The 14710-nt window shown below is 35.7% G+C and overlaps 1 protein-coding gene and 1 non-coding gene across 3 annotated transcripts; both read left to right on the top strand.

The window, feature by feature from the left end:
- Positions 1-4461: 4461 nt before the first annotated feature.
- Positions 4462-4580, top strand: LOC120630755. Its single transcript, XR_005659035.1, has one exon. It is a non-coding gene; the product is annotated as a 5S ribosomal RNA (ribosomal RNA).
- A 10-nt stretch (positions 4581-4590) lies between these two features.
- Positions 4591-14710, top strand: LOC120630434 (palmitoyl-protein thioesterase 1). 2 transcript variants are annotated; one of them, XM_039899667.1, is made up of 6 exons: positions 4591-5336; positions 5470-5599; positions 5742-5979; positions 7490-7654; positions 12403-12679; positions 14344-14710. In XM_039899667.1, the coding sequence occupies exons 2-6, from the start codon at positions 5518-5520 to the stop codon at positions 14467-14469; spliced, it is 888 nt and encodes a 295-aa protein (XP_039755601.1). In that variant the 5' UTR covers positions 4591-5336; positions 5470-5517; the 3' UTR covers positions 14470-14710. The 2 variants fall into 2 exon arrangements, with proteins under 2 accessions (XP_039755601.1, XP_039755600.1); XM_039899666.1 differs by having other exon boundaries at positions 4591-5332.

The raw sequence follows: 14710 nt of genomic DNA on the forward strand, positions 1-14710 counted from the left end.
CCATCAATAACCTATAACAGTCCAATGCTGGAGACTAATAGCCTATCCCAACTAGACGGTTTGCCCGTAATCACCACGCTGGGCAGAGGGGTTGGTGATCGTAGAAAATGGTAGTAGTAAAACGGAGGACGCTGCTGCCCGTGAGGGAGTATCCCTCAGACGCCTCGTAAGACAACCGCAGAAAGAGGAAAGGTAGCGATGACTGTGTTCTCATCTGCCGTCACCACATGGCACCCTTGCTTCCTCCATGCTGTTCAAATGGCAGGCTTTGAGAACATCTTTATTTTATTTTGGTGGTGCCAGGCAGCAGCGACGCCTTAATTAAGTCTAGCACTTGGAAGACTAACCTGGTAACCCGTGGTCATAAGGTATTCCTTATAACCACGGGTTACCTCTTAAGCACGGGTAAGCTCTTGTCCAGCTTATTAGCTGGACAAGAGCTTGACCCTAGAACAGAGTGTTCAACTAGTCTCTGGAGGAGGCATTGAGCATGTATGAATATAGGAAATATTCCTTCTCCAACTTTTTTCATTCCACTACAGTTTATTTGACCTGGTTGTCAGCGATGATGCAGTCTAAGATGGTAGCGGGCTAACCTGTGAATTGTTATGCTATAGCCCAAACAGCGCATAGAAATGTCTTTATCCTATCAATTATCAATCGAAGTTTCCAATCATAATTCGCTTGTTGACTTTTAACGTAGTATTTTTCAAGGATAAGTTGTTATCGTTTGTCACAACAAGAACGGTAACTTTTAGAGGTCATGACGAGACTAATTAGTGCTGTAGGTAACCAGGCTTGCTCAAATTCAAGACCCCAGGAACGCCACTGGCTATAGCAGTGATATTAAACCTATACTCCTGATCTACATGCGCTACATGGCATCCAACCATTTTGCTAAATCGCTTTGCAGCACGTCGGTTGGGTGGTAACTAGCCACTTCCAAAGCCAGAGCAGATGAAACCAAAGAAAACTAGAAAAGTTAAGTTTATATAACCTTAACCTCCACTTATGAGACCACAGCACTACTACGCCAGGAAGGTCGTCAAATATATATAATTTTTTTTTTATGGAAGGCAGTGCATGTCGTGCATATACAAATAATAAAATTTTACCTACGTCATGTCTACCTTGGTTGAACACCCTGTGCACGCCACCAAATGACCGGTAACCAGCACGCTATGTGAAATTAACATAAAGTGTGTGCTAGCCTGCTAGGATATAGCTAACCTACATAGAGATAGTTAGATAAAGCCTAACTTTTTCTAGCCATATTATGCCCGTTTTCACTAACGATAAACAAGGCAATGCTTAAATAACTAACGGCTTATCTAAGGAGTCTCCTTACATACATTAATTTTTCACCAACAGATATCACCTTAGAGTTGGAGAGACGTTCTTTTTTCTATAGACATTGCCTAAATCATTAGGCATTCGATTTAGGAGATTCCTAGGTTTAGTGGAAACTGGTATAAGTGTGCTTTTTCAAAGTAATAATTTACGATGCAGATAGCCCAAGTCATGGGAAGTTGGAAACCCATCGCCTAAATAAAATTTTATATAGAATAACCCTTCACAGGGCGCGCAAGTTGAACAAAATGCCGCTCCGTTGCCATTAATCTGTTAAGCCTCGTGGATCGCAACAAAGTCATGCATTTGACGGCCGATGGCGCAGTGGGCAGCGACCCTGCTTGCTGAGTCTAAGGCCGTGGGTTCGATTCCCACAACTGCAAAATGTTTGTGTGATGAACATGGCTGTTTTTCAGTGTCTTGTTACAAGTATGTATGTATATTGTTCATTAAAAATATTGATCAGTCTACTTAGTACCCATAACACAAGCTACGCTTACTTTGGGACTAGATAGCGATGTGTGTATTGCCTTAGTACATTTATATTTCTTATACTTATTTTATGTTGCTTTAATGGAATATTTCTCTGGACTAGCAGTCACAAAAAAGCTCTACCTACCTAATACTGCTACTCTAGTTACCGGTTGCCTAGGTGGAGGGTATTTGTAGGGTAAGCACTGATCCTCTGACAGGGGATATAATTAATTTGTCCACCTGCTAAAGCACGGGAACATGGAATAGGAAAGGTTTACCACCGTTTATTATTACATTACACATATATATTATTTCTATACTAGTGTAGTAGTGCGCCAGTGCTGTGAGAGTTGATAAACTTGTGGGAGAACTGAAATTTTTATCCTATCCCGGGAAGATAATAATTGTCTCCGGCCATGCTAGCCATGCTACTGAGGATACGTTTTTCGAGAGCTAAATAAAGATAGATTTATTTACGACTTATTCAAATATGCCGGTACCTCTTTTATGCGAGGGCTAATACAAGTTTGCGTACTGCGAGCAACGAATCACAAAACTGTAACAGTTAGTTACTGAGTGCTTTGTGATTGGTCGCATGCCTGACGCAATCTTGGACGCCGCTTAGGACGCAGGTTGGGCGCTGTGGTTAGGCATTGCTTTTAGTTTCTCTACCTTCTCACTCGAAATGTATACATTTTTCTTAAATTTTATGTACCGTTTTGAATATTTATATTCTCATAGTAAAGTATGAAGCAACATCAAGATAAACATAAAAGTGAATTGCGTCACTCGTTGTAACTTCACACTGGACTATCGAGGTTTAATTGATTCGTTCTGATCATAGATAAGATAGGTACCTTATACTGTTTCTGATGAGCTGAACTAAATAAAGTACCTACTACATAGATTGAGTGGACGAACTACTTCGATAACGAAAAGATATACTTTCTTTTCACTAAAACGTTTCCGCATGTCTTGATAATTACTATTGATGTTGTAGCGCTAATAAATTTAGTAAAAAAAACATTTTAAAATGGATTGTATAGGCCGCTCTTTATTCGCACGTATAACTGTAAATCAGCCATGAAAAATGAGGGCGTAAAGAATACATAAATTCTTCCCGCTTCGCGTCGCGTTCGCGTCAAATTCGCAACAAGGGGCGCGTATTTAAACCACACGCCAACTTATGCGTATAAAACAGTGACAGTTCGCGATTCGCGGCGTGTTTTTTGCTTATATATCAAACTTCAGGACACAAAAAACATTTTCTTATCATATTAGGCAAATAATGTATCCATCAATATTGTTAAGAGTAACATACCTATATTTTTATCGCGTGATAACATTCATGTTATAATTATTATCTCCTAAAAACTATGCTTATTTGACTTGCTAGCTTAACGCCCAAATGTGGAGTGGGCTTAACAGTTGACGTCCCCAGAATTACGTGATGATGATGAGGACATATCGTATTGTTTGTATGGTAATATTACGCAAGATGATGACTTAATGTGGTTGTCTGATTATCCAATGGGATTATTGATGGAATGAATTGATGTGCAAAGCGTGCTTGTTTACCAATATTTTCATACCTACCTAGCTGTTTTTAAATGCATTTGTTAAAACTTTTTTTTTATAATAAAAGAAGAACTATTTTCGCAGTACGTATCGACGTTTAGGTACAGTAGCAAAATATTACAGCAATGTTTAGGTAGGTATATTGATTTATGTAACAACATAATATGAAGTATTAAGTAAGTAGTTATGACCCACATCAGATATAGGTAGAAAAAATAAAATGATGTTATTATTTAAACACACAGCTTTTTGCTAAAACTTTGAAAAATAAATAACGTACAAAACGATTGTTATCTATGTTGATGAGCTACCAATTTTCATAGTCTAAGAAGACTTCACTGCAGGGTTATATAGGTAAGTATTTAGACAAAATCTTTTTACTTCATTGGTAGGTAAAGTAGCCTTATCTAAGTAGGTACTTAAATACCACTTCGATTTAACGCAACGCACTATACTTAATCAACACATGATCTGAATTTTCCCAGTAAAATTAGAAGTATTTTCTGTATTTGTTTTCTTCGCAATTGGTTGCCTGGAAGAAATCGCTATGAAGCGATAAGGCCGCCAAATTGTATACGTTATTTTGTCATACTTACTTTTCTTTTTTATGTAGGTACTTTTTGTGTTGTGCAATAAAAGTGTATTCATTTATTCATTCATTCATTCAAAATTTATGATATTTCAAAATTACTCAAAATGCAAAAGCCTACCTACCATCACGAAATGTTTTTTTATTCCACTGTCTGTCAGCGGTCTCACACTAATAGGTGGAAACAAAATTAAAAGTAACATGTTTTCTTGATGATTTTTGTTGTTAGATAATATATATTTATTATCTTATATTAATGAACGTAGTGTTTCACGTGTTTCATATAACACATTAGTACAATAACCTTGGTGTGCAAGCCAAACTCGCACTTTGCTGGTTTTTTTTTTAATTAGAAACTTCTAATGAGACTTCCAAAAAGGTTGCGTTAAACGTTTTACGCTACCATTGATAGGTATTTATATTATCTGACAGATTGTCATATTCTGATTGTGTAATTCAACACCGATATCGCCAACGTCCATACCATGTTGAATACACCGGTTCTCGTCCGATCACCGAAGTTAAGCAACATCGGGCGCGGTCAGTACTTGGATGGGTGACCGCCTGGGAACACCGCGTGATGTTGGCTTTTTGCTTTGTTTTGAATTGAATCTAAAATGAGGAAGTCTATTTTATGGCTATTTCACCTTGTTTTGAATAAAATTAATAACCGAAAAGAAAGTTAGCTTGGTTCGTATTTTTTGGTGAATATTTTGCCTGGAGATTCTTCTACGTATGTACACTTATACACACACATTTTTTTAATTTACCACCATTCGATAAATGAAAGTTAACAAAAGACTGCTGCTACTGGTATTTTCCATATTTAGGGAAAATACCAGTAGCAGCAGCTATCATCATATGAATTCTGTATGAAGGTAGAGGAGTAGGAATAACAATGCAATCCAGCAACGTGTTACTACTCATATAGTCAATAATTATGATGTTTCACGTTCCCCAGCTCAGTTGAATTGCTGAAATTTCAAATCAACACCATATCAACAACGTACAGTAAGCGCCATCTTTAATCGTAGAGAAATCTGCAAAATGAACAGCGCCATCTATGTATAGCGCCTTTCAAACTGAAACAGTTCTAAACACGGACCTCTATTAATCCCACTAGAGGTCAGTGGTTCTACACGAACACTTAAGATGTCGCTATCAGAAGTTCTTGACGATATTTTTGACATTGACAGCCAGCTGTGTTTTGTGTTTTAGATTTTGTGAAATTGTATTGCATCGGCCGGGAAAATCGGACGCTTAAAACAAAGTTTTTAAATTAAATGGGAGTTCTTAATTTAAATTTGATATTTACCCATTTTATTCAATTAAACTAACACGGTATGTAAGTAAATAATAAGATTTTGAAATTCTTTTTTATTTCGGCTTTTATTTTTAACCAAAACAAAATGTGTTGTTTTATTTACAATAAAAAACTTTTATAGAGATCATTAATTAATTCACTGTTGTAATTTTAGGTTCATGACGTAAATTAGTTGTTAAGGTAAAGTTTTTAAGGAAGCAATATGAAACCTTGGTTGGGTTTGTTGTTTATACTTAAGTTTATCATGGCTGATCCTACACCAATAGTCCTGTGGCACGGAATGGGTAAGTAAAAAACGTTTATGTACAATAATATTATACCATACCATAGAATCTGCCTAAGAGGTTATGGCTTGTCTTGCTATATGAGTATTTTTCTTTTTCTACTGTTTGTTTTTAAATAATAAAAGATGTTTTTTTTTTTCAGGTGACACTTGTTGCCTTGTTTTTAGCTTGGGAATGTTCAAGACCTATCTTGAAAAGCAAATACCAGGTGTCTATGTCCTATCTCTAAGAATAGGAAATTCTGCAATAGAGGATTTAGAGAATGGTTACTTCATGTATCCGAATAAGCAAGTAGAAACTGTATGTGATGTATTGGCCAAAGATCCTAAGCTCCAGGATGGTTTCAATGCAATTGGATTCTCGCAGGGAAGTCAATTTTTGTAAGTATTTACTACACTCTCAGCCTACTGCTGCAAGAACCTACTTTGTTTCTGAGTGGAGGTATTTACTCATAAATGCTGTTTTGTGGTAAGCTTTAATAATTATAATTATTACATATTAGGGATAACAATTGCCATCCCAATATGGTATTGCGAAGTACCATGGCTGGTACTGAGAATTTCTTGAAGACAAGGTCAACAATTCTTGCCAATCCTGGGAAGGAAAACCAGGACTTCTTGATCTGTTGTCTAGCTTGTTTAAGACTTAGAAGGCTGTATACTTAACGCTCATTAAGCCAAGCTCCATGCTGGTCAGAAACAATTATAAAGGCTTCTCTTGAAAACCAGATGATCTAGTAGGTAATACATAACCAGCTGTTGCTGTTTTTTTTCAGTTTTTTAAATACCATGGCAACTGTTAAGTTTTCCGGGAATAGAAAGTATATATTCCAGGAACACTTAACTGAATACTGTGCAAGATTTAGCCAAGGATATTTCAACTCTAAAACTTTTCATAGACAATTTTTAAGGGAACATTTTCCAGGCAGTCAGTTATTTAAAAAGTCTGTCTTCATGGTGCAGTTAAAGTAGTTTTGGCAGACATAGGTGACAAACAATTCATTACATATATAAAAATGTTATGATGGTTTGTGTACGCTTCAAAATCTCAAAAAGTTCTGCACTGATCGAGCTGAAATTTTAGCATGATATATAATACGCATCAAGGATTGTTTTTATCTATTTTTCTCAACGATTCAATCACAATGTGCCACAGCTAAGCGTGGCAGGGTACAGCTAGTTTACAATATAATATTAGTATGGAGGATGGAGAATTGAATCTTGAATCTTGACCAATGTGCTAGGGGTCTCACAATGAGAAGGGGTTAAGGCTCCAGTTCACTACACTGGCCCAGTGCGGATTGGTGCACTTTACACACCTTTGAAAACATTACAGATAACTCTCATATATGCAGGTTCCATCACAATGTTTTCCTTCACCTAGAAGCAAGTGATATTTTAATTGCTCAAAATTGCTGCATAACTTAGAAAATTTAGGGGTGCTTGATAGAGTTTGAACTCAGGTCCCTGAAAATGAAGTCAAAGTCCTACCCACTAGGCTATCGCGGTGTCTACGTCCTTAATGATCAATAATTGCTTTAAAAATTTCAATAGAAAAGTAAGGATAATTTTGAGATTCAACAGTCTTTCCAATACTCCATTACTATTCTATATGATTTTTTCTTACAAAAATCATCAGTTTTGTTTTAATATTAATCTTTCAAATTTTTTTTATAGTTATTACTTGATGTTGCAGTAACACCACTAGACTTTATTTGTTATAATTGATATAAAACAATGTGACTAAAAATAAAAATAATATTTTCTTATATTTATGAGAGTATTAAGGGTATAATGTGTAAAACATTATTTTTATACTCATTAGTGGCGTTTGAAGACTATTTTATTTTTTAGTGGATGACCCGAACACGTTTGTTCTGTTCTGTTATAGACGAGCAGTAGTGCAGCGATGCGGTCATAAAGTTGGGCCGGTTAAAAATCTAGTCACAATCGGAGGTCAACATCAGGGCGTATATGGAATACCTCACTGCTTCGCCTTACAGCACGGGACTTGCGACTACGTGAGAAAACTGCTTAACTATGCCGCATATTATAGGTACGAGTACATTATTATATTGCAACTAAATAATTTCTGTTTTTACTTATCGTTAAGCTACTCAAATCCCAGTCAAGATGCTCCAAAAATTATTTACGGAGTCTTGAAACTAAATTTTCAAGTGCAGGTCAACTTTATCAACTCTTTCTATCTGCTACCCTCTTTCTCTCCCTCGAATATTATCTTCTCTACTACTCTATTCTTGCTTTTTCTTTTCTACGCTTCCTCATTCTATTATATTCGACGCTTGCTCTACTCAAAATTCATTCTCTTCTCTATATAACTCTCTCAACTATAAATAGAGTAGAAGTTGAGACAGTAAGGGCACGCCAAGTACGCTTGAGTATGTACTCGCTAGCTACATAATTCCGACTAGAAAAAGCGTTGTTTCTATTGATATAATATATGGCAGCACATTACGGCTTCTTTTATAATTGTGTTTCTGTGTAACATAGATTATTGTTACGACCGCATATTGTGTAATAGGAAGTCATTTCTAACCATTATTATGTTCTGCTCTAATATTAAACGTACGTTTCGCTGCCGTATGTTATAAGAATAGTAAATAGTAATTTCATTCAAATCACTAGGTTCATTCAAAATTTTATATGGCAGATGTAGCGGTGATAGAGGTTAGGACTTCGGTTCTATTTTTGGTGGGCCGAGTTCGAATCCCAGCACGCATGTCCAACTTAACTAAGTTATGTGCGTTTTAAGCAATTAAAATATCACTTGCTTCAACGGTGAAGGAAACATCGTGAAGTCCGCAGGCCTGAGAGTTGTCCATCATATTCTCAAAGACGTGTTCCTTCTTATTGTGGGAGGAGATCGGTGTCCTGTATTTGAGTGGTGATGGGAGATGAATTAATGATGACGATGATTATCGGACTGAAGTCAAAGAACGAAATAAATACAACATACTGTTTTTAGAACGGCAAACGATAAAACAAAGTTAACATGGATAACCTTTTGGCATTCGGCTTCTTATGACAGCTCGCGCGACCTATGTTTTGAGTACCTACGCTACATACGGTTATTTGCAAACATCATTAGAATGACTATAATTTTTGAAATAACATAAGTAAATAATTCTCTCAAAAAATATTTTATAACGTATCTAAACTGCTGACTTTCTTAACCTCTCAGTAGAATATGTCATGCGAAGTTTCAAAGGACAAGTCTGATTTTTTTCTTTTAGAAGTTATCCTAATTTAATGCTAATCTCCCGCAACTCTTTCATATCACATTTTTATATAACATTCATGTCTTATTAAAAACCACATCATTTTTATAGATATTTTATACTATGTATACTTATTACCGTTTAAACTTCCGTTTTAACTGTTAAGCACTTTGAAATATACGAAATGCACCTAATAGTACGATGTGCACGTTGGAATTCCAATTTCTAAGGTTGGAATTCCAATTTCTAATGTCAATCCTGCAATGGAATATCTAGGGTTGATAGAGCACTGCGAAAAGTGTTGCTAGGAATCTCTGGATTTTAGTGGATCGTCAAAAATAAGACAAGTATCAAATATCTTTGCCAAGTAGTGAACATCCATCAATTAGGCTGCTAATGATTAAAAAAAAGGTCACTTTTCACAATAAATCAGTTCAGTAATCTAAAAAAAAAGTTCAGTATTCAACAAAACTTTTAGACGCTTACTTTTCTTCTGGGATTATCCCGAGAAATGTTGGAACAATGGCTACTTCATTCTTGATTATTTGTCTCGCATACAACTTGATATATTTACTTAAATAAACTGAGGTTACATTATGACACTGATATTTTCCTTAAAGAATGTCCACAGAAATTGTGCAATTTTCAACTCATATAATTACAATTGCTTTGAACGTTTATTAAGGGTTTTTTTTTTAATAAATTCTGTGAGAACTTTTTTTTCCCGGTGATAATAAAAAAACTTATGTTTCCCTCCGCGCAATCAACTAATTCTGCCAAAAATCAAGTTGATTTGTTGCTTAGCTAGTAGGGCTTGAAGGAAGGACAAACGGACTAACAAACAAACACATTTTCGCGTTTATAATATTAGTAAAGATACCGTGCGACCCAAAACAACATAAGTACTTAGTACTTATGTTGTTTTGGGAACATATTGGAGAGCTAAACGTGGGTAAAGGGGACATTGTAGAAGATCTGTTTGGTGCGTAGTTTAAAGATTGAAGAAATTAAAAATAAATAACACCATACACATTCTACTGCTTTTCGCAGAGTAGGTACAGCAAATTAAGCTTAATTTTCATAATATACTTTCAATTGCTTAATGGTATGAAATGACTAACCGTTTATTAGAGAAACAACTCTAAAGTGGAGTCGATTTTGATGCTTCAATATAAGTCGCGTACATGGTTTCTGTATGATTTAAATTCTGTGGTTTTAGGCGATGATATAAAGAAATTATAAATTACACCATACAGATTCTCCTATATGGCGCTTCATTTTCGTAATATATCATGGATTTCCGCAAAGTAATGCCTGCTTCTATCCAACAGTTGAAAGTAATTATTTTAACTTTGAAGTGCTGAACATTTACCATAAAATGGGAAAATGAGAAAAGTTTGTGAGCTAGCAACCTTCCGCGGGTGTAAAGTGAGTCGTGCACGGGGCGTTCTCACTGCTTTTGGACACAATGCACTGCATAAAATAATAGCTGACTAAGGATTCTGTATGTTCTTGATTCTGTGCCGAAATCATTAGGCATTCGATTTCGACGATTCCTATATATAATGAAAACGGGCATAAGTGTCAACTATAGTAACTCAACCAAGGTAGCTGATCGCCTTTGCAAATGCCGGATTACTGGATGCATGTGCAAAGCATTTAATTGAACCTAAAAGCTATTTATACATATACAATGTCTGTCTGTGAAAAAAACATAGACTCAAAAAATGTACTCAAAACGGACGGACGTTTAGACGGCAATGTTACGAGTACCGAACAACTGGTTACAACCAAACAACAAACATAACATTAACATTTACATTAACAGGTAACATTGCCGTCTAACTGTTTCTCTAATCACTTTAGCAGCTGACTTTCCTTTTGTCTTGTTAACTTAGTCCCTGGAAATTCGTTTAGTCTCTGGAGCTATGAGATATTGAGCTATGCTTGTTGCCCGATTGCGATGGATGCGATGGCCGATTGGCCGCAGTAGGCCGCAACCCTGCATTCCGAGTCCAAGGCCGTGGGTTCGATTCCCACAACTGTAAACTGTTTCTGTGATGAACATGTTTTTCAGTGTCCGGGTGTCTATCTGTATTTTAAAAGAATTTATTTATATTATTCATATAAATTTCCATCTGTTATCTTAGAACCCATAACACAAGCTGAGCTTACTTTGGGACTAGATGGCGATAGTATGTATGATGATGATGATGATGATGATGATTTATATTTTATCTTATATCTTTAAACGAACAATTCTTGTAAGTATATATATAATTGAAATCTCGGAATCGACTCCAACGATTTTCATGAAATTTAGTATACATGGGGTTTCGGGGGCGATAAATCGATCTAGGATCTAGGATCTAGGATTCATTTTTAGAAAATGTCATTTTATTTGTGTTTTCCGGTAATAACCGGTTTGGTGCTAGTATTTATTAAATAAATGCATGATCGATTGTACAAGTTGCTGTTTTAATCAAAAGTTGCTAGGTATTTAGAATTGATTAGAAACATGTATACCCATGTGTTTATCTCAAATTAATTTCTTGTGTTCATCAATCGTAGTAATTGTCACCTACATTGCAAAATAGATAGTTGTCGACCTAGAATTCTATGCGGCTATTTTATTCTGATACAAACTCTGACTCTGATAAAACGATTAATTTGAATAAGAATTAATACTAAGATAGTAACGTAACCCATTATTGTTTCTACCGATGAAAGTTTAGAAACCAAAGCTGCTATTGCGACTTAACTATGATAGTTTGATATGTACTCATACTTCCTACCTCGCGGACTTTTTTGTAGGTACTACAGAGTACTCACGTAGTACATAGTTTTTATGTATCATCAATAGTTTTCTCAGCGCACGCCAAGTAATACATTTTATAGGCAACATTTAGCTACTTTGGGTTACATTATTGCCATTTTCTTAAGTGATGAATAAGTAAATAAATATCTAAAATTATATTTATTTACTGATTAGTATTATCAAGATGCTAAAGAGTTCAGGCGAGTCCATTTTTGAGCTTCGTGCTAAAGCACTATTGCTAATATTTGACGGTTTTTCATTTTTAATCATTCCAGCGACCTCCCTGGCGCAACGGTAAGCGCTGTGAATTTAAGTAGGCGGTGTCGGATTAGATTTGGGAATTTATATTATCTGCATTTGCTCTGGTCTGGTATGGGGGGAGACTTTAGCCGTGGCTATTTATCACCCTACCGACAAAGACATGCCGCTAAGCGATTTGGTGTACCGGTGCAATGTCGCGTGGGAACCGATTAGGGGTATGAGTTATGACTACCATACTTCCTAACAGGTTAGCTCGCTAACATCTTAGACTGCATCGTCACTTATCACCAGGTCAGATTGCAGTCAAGGGCAAGCTTGTAGTGGAAAAAAAATCCTTAACCTAACCCTTCCCATTCTGCCGGTGCCCTTTCGCGGTTCCGTAATAGGATAGTGATGATGCTGAAGAGGTCAAGTTGTAGATGAGTCGAGTTAACACCCCCTTGGCACATTCACTAGTAAATACGTTTTCCTACTCTGTTTTCCCAGCTGGGTCCAAAAGTCCCTAGTTCAAGCGACCTACTGGCACGATCCTTTAGACGACGCGACATACAAGAAGAGCAGTGAATTCCTCGCAGATATCAACAATGAGAGAAAGATAAACCAGACTTATGTGCAGAACCTGAACAGATTGGACCATTTTATAATGGTGAAGTTCGAGAACGACAGTATCGTGCAGCCTAAGGAGACCGAGTGGTTCGGATTCTATGCTCCTGGACAGGCGGAGGAGATATTAAGCTTGCAACAGTCTGAACTTTATAAGATGGTATGTATGTTATATTAATGCCCGTTTTTACTAAACTTAGTATTAGGATAGGATGTAGGTGATTCCTAGAAAGAAAAAAGGTTTCACGAACTCTTATGAGATGTGTAACGTAAGCGCCGTCTAAAGTTACGATACCGATTCGGCGGATAGAGAAGTTTAGGGGACCCGTAAACTGACATCGATGAAAAAAATATGTGTCACAGTAATTTTATAAAGTGGGTAAATAATTAAACATTTGTTAACTATAAATTCATATTTTCCAGATTTTTTATTAAATACACAAATAATTATTTATTAGTTCATAGTTGGTTTTGCAAGAAACAATTAAAATTATATTTGAATAATAAACAATGTTCATGACATGGAATTATTTGATATAAATACGACCTCATTATCGTTACACTCCAGTTAAAAAAATTTGGAAAATCCAAAAGTGCACGCCTCATAATCTCATTTTTTTATTCATTTTTTGTAAACAATACACGGGAATGTCATAATGATTGCACATTGAAAGTTACAATTAATATTAGCTAGAATAATTACATGGAAATTTAACGACAGTGAATTGAACGCTCATATTAACTAAGAAATTATGTCGTGTGTTACTTTAGATAATTAAAAAAAAATTATTCCGATACGATCATTTTTTCGACCAATTTTGATGCCACATACACCCGTCCATACACGGACGTCCAGAAAAGATTATGTTTAATGTTATTATTTACTATGTTAAACAAAAAAATTGTTATTGAAATGTATTTTATGTGCCTGACAAATTATTTGACTTGATATTAGTGTACTCAAATTAACCTGTAAGTGCAATATAAATAACAAAAAATCAATTTCAGTTTCGAGAAAACTGCTTTTTTTGAAATGTCGAGAGTAGAGCACAACCTCAACGCTTCGCTTATGAGGCGTGCTAAAAATTTAACTGGAGTGTCACGATAATAGTACATATATTTATATATAATTAAAATATATATTTTTAGTTAGTCTCCATTTTTTCGTGGACTCGAACGATGCAAAGATACCTCCCGGTGTCTTAGTGGTTTATCATATGATTTATTAATTTTTTTTTTTTATAATAATCTTAAATCCGTACGAAAAATTAAAGTTATGATAATACAAACACAAAATACAACACCATATACATATGGGTTGCCTAGTGAAAATCGATTGGTGAAAGGTAAATTTATGTCTAGGAATCTTCTTTGATTACGGATGCTTACTTAGGCGTTGCATTGCCCGTCGTTAGTGAAAACGGGCATTATAGTTTTTCCTACATCGGTGATCGCTATATGCATAGGAATCTCCTTAGATTAGGCGTCACTTATTTAAGCATTTCCCTGTTTGTCTTTAGTGAAAACGGGCATAAGACAAGTGACACATCAGGTTCGGACCAACCCATTTTCTGTATTTGTTTTCTTCGCCATTGGTTGCCTGAAGCGATAAGGCCGCCAAATTGTATACGTTGTTCTGTTTTTTTTTTTTTTTTGTCTACTTTTGTGGTGTGCAATAAAAGTTTATTCATTATGACAATACCTATTATATATGTTTCGATACGCGAAAGCGACTTCTCGTTTGCGAGCTGCAAATCTTATACTACTGAAACCTTACACTGTGAGAGTACTCGTGATGTAACAACCTATTTTTTTTATTTAAAGGACCGCCTGGGTTTAAAGAAGATGGACGAAGATGGAAAATTAGTATTCCTGTCTCAACCAGGAGATCACTTACGTTTTACGGAGGAGTGGTTTACAGAAAACATATTAAAACGTTATCTACTCTGAATCAACATTAACGCTACGCTTATTCTATTAACTGATATCGATTATTAATTCTTAGAAAAGTACAGAAAGCAATCTCATTAGAACTTAACTTGATTTGATTTTTATATTATCAAACCAACTTTTAGCCTTAAAATCATGGAGTTGACTACAAATGACAATTGACAGCCGGTTGGTGCAGTGGGCAGCGACCCTGCTCTCTAAGCCAAAGGCTGTAGGCTCGATTCCCATAACTGATGATTTT

The sequence above is a fragment of the Pararge aegeria genome, chromosome 16 (assembly GCF_905163445.1).
Source record: "Pararge aegeria chromosome 16, ilParAegt1.1, whole genome shotgun sequence".
NCBI classification, from domain to species: Eukaryota; Metazoa; Arthropoda; class Insecta; order Lepidoptera; family Nymphalidae; genus Pararge; species Pararge aegeria.

Excerpts from the sequence above, each read along its gene's own strand:
- LOC120630434 (XM_039899667.1), top strand. The coding sequence starts at position 5,518 with ATGAAACCTTGGTTGGGTTTGTTGTTTATACTTAAGTTTATCATGGCT. Across the intron at positions 5,600-5,741 it reads AGTCCTGTGGCACGGAATGG|GTGACACTTGTTGCCTTGTT; the intron begins GTAAGTAAAAAA and ends TTTTTTTTTCAG. Across the intron at positions 5,980-7,489 it reads TCGCAGGGAAGTCAATTTTT|ACGAGCAGTAGTGCAGCGAT; the intron begins GTAAGTATTTAC and ends GTTCTGTTATAG.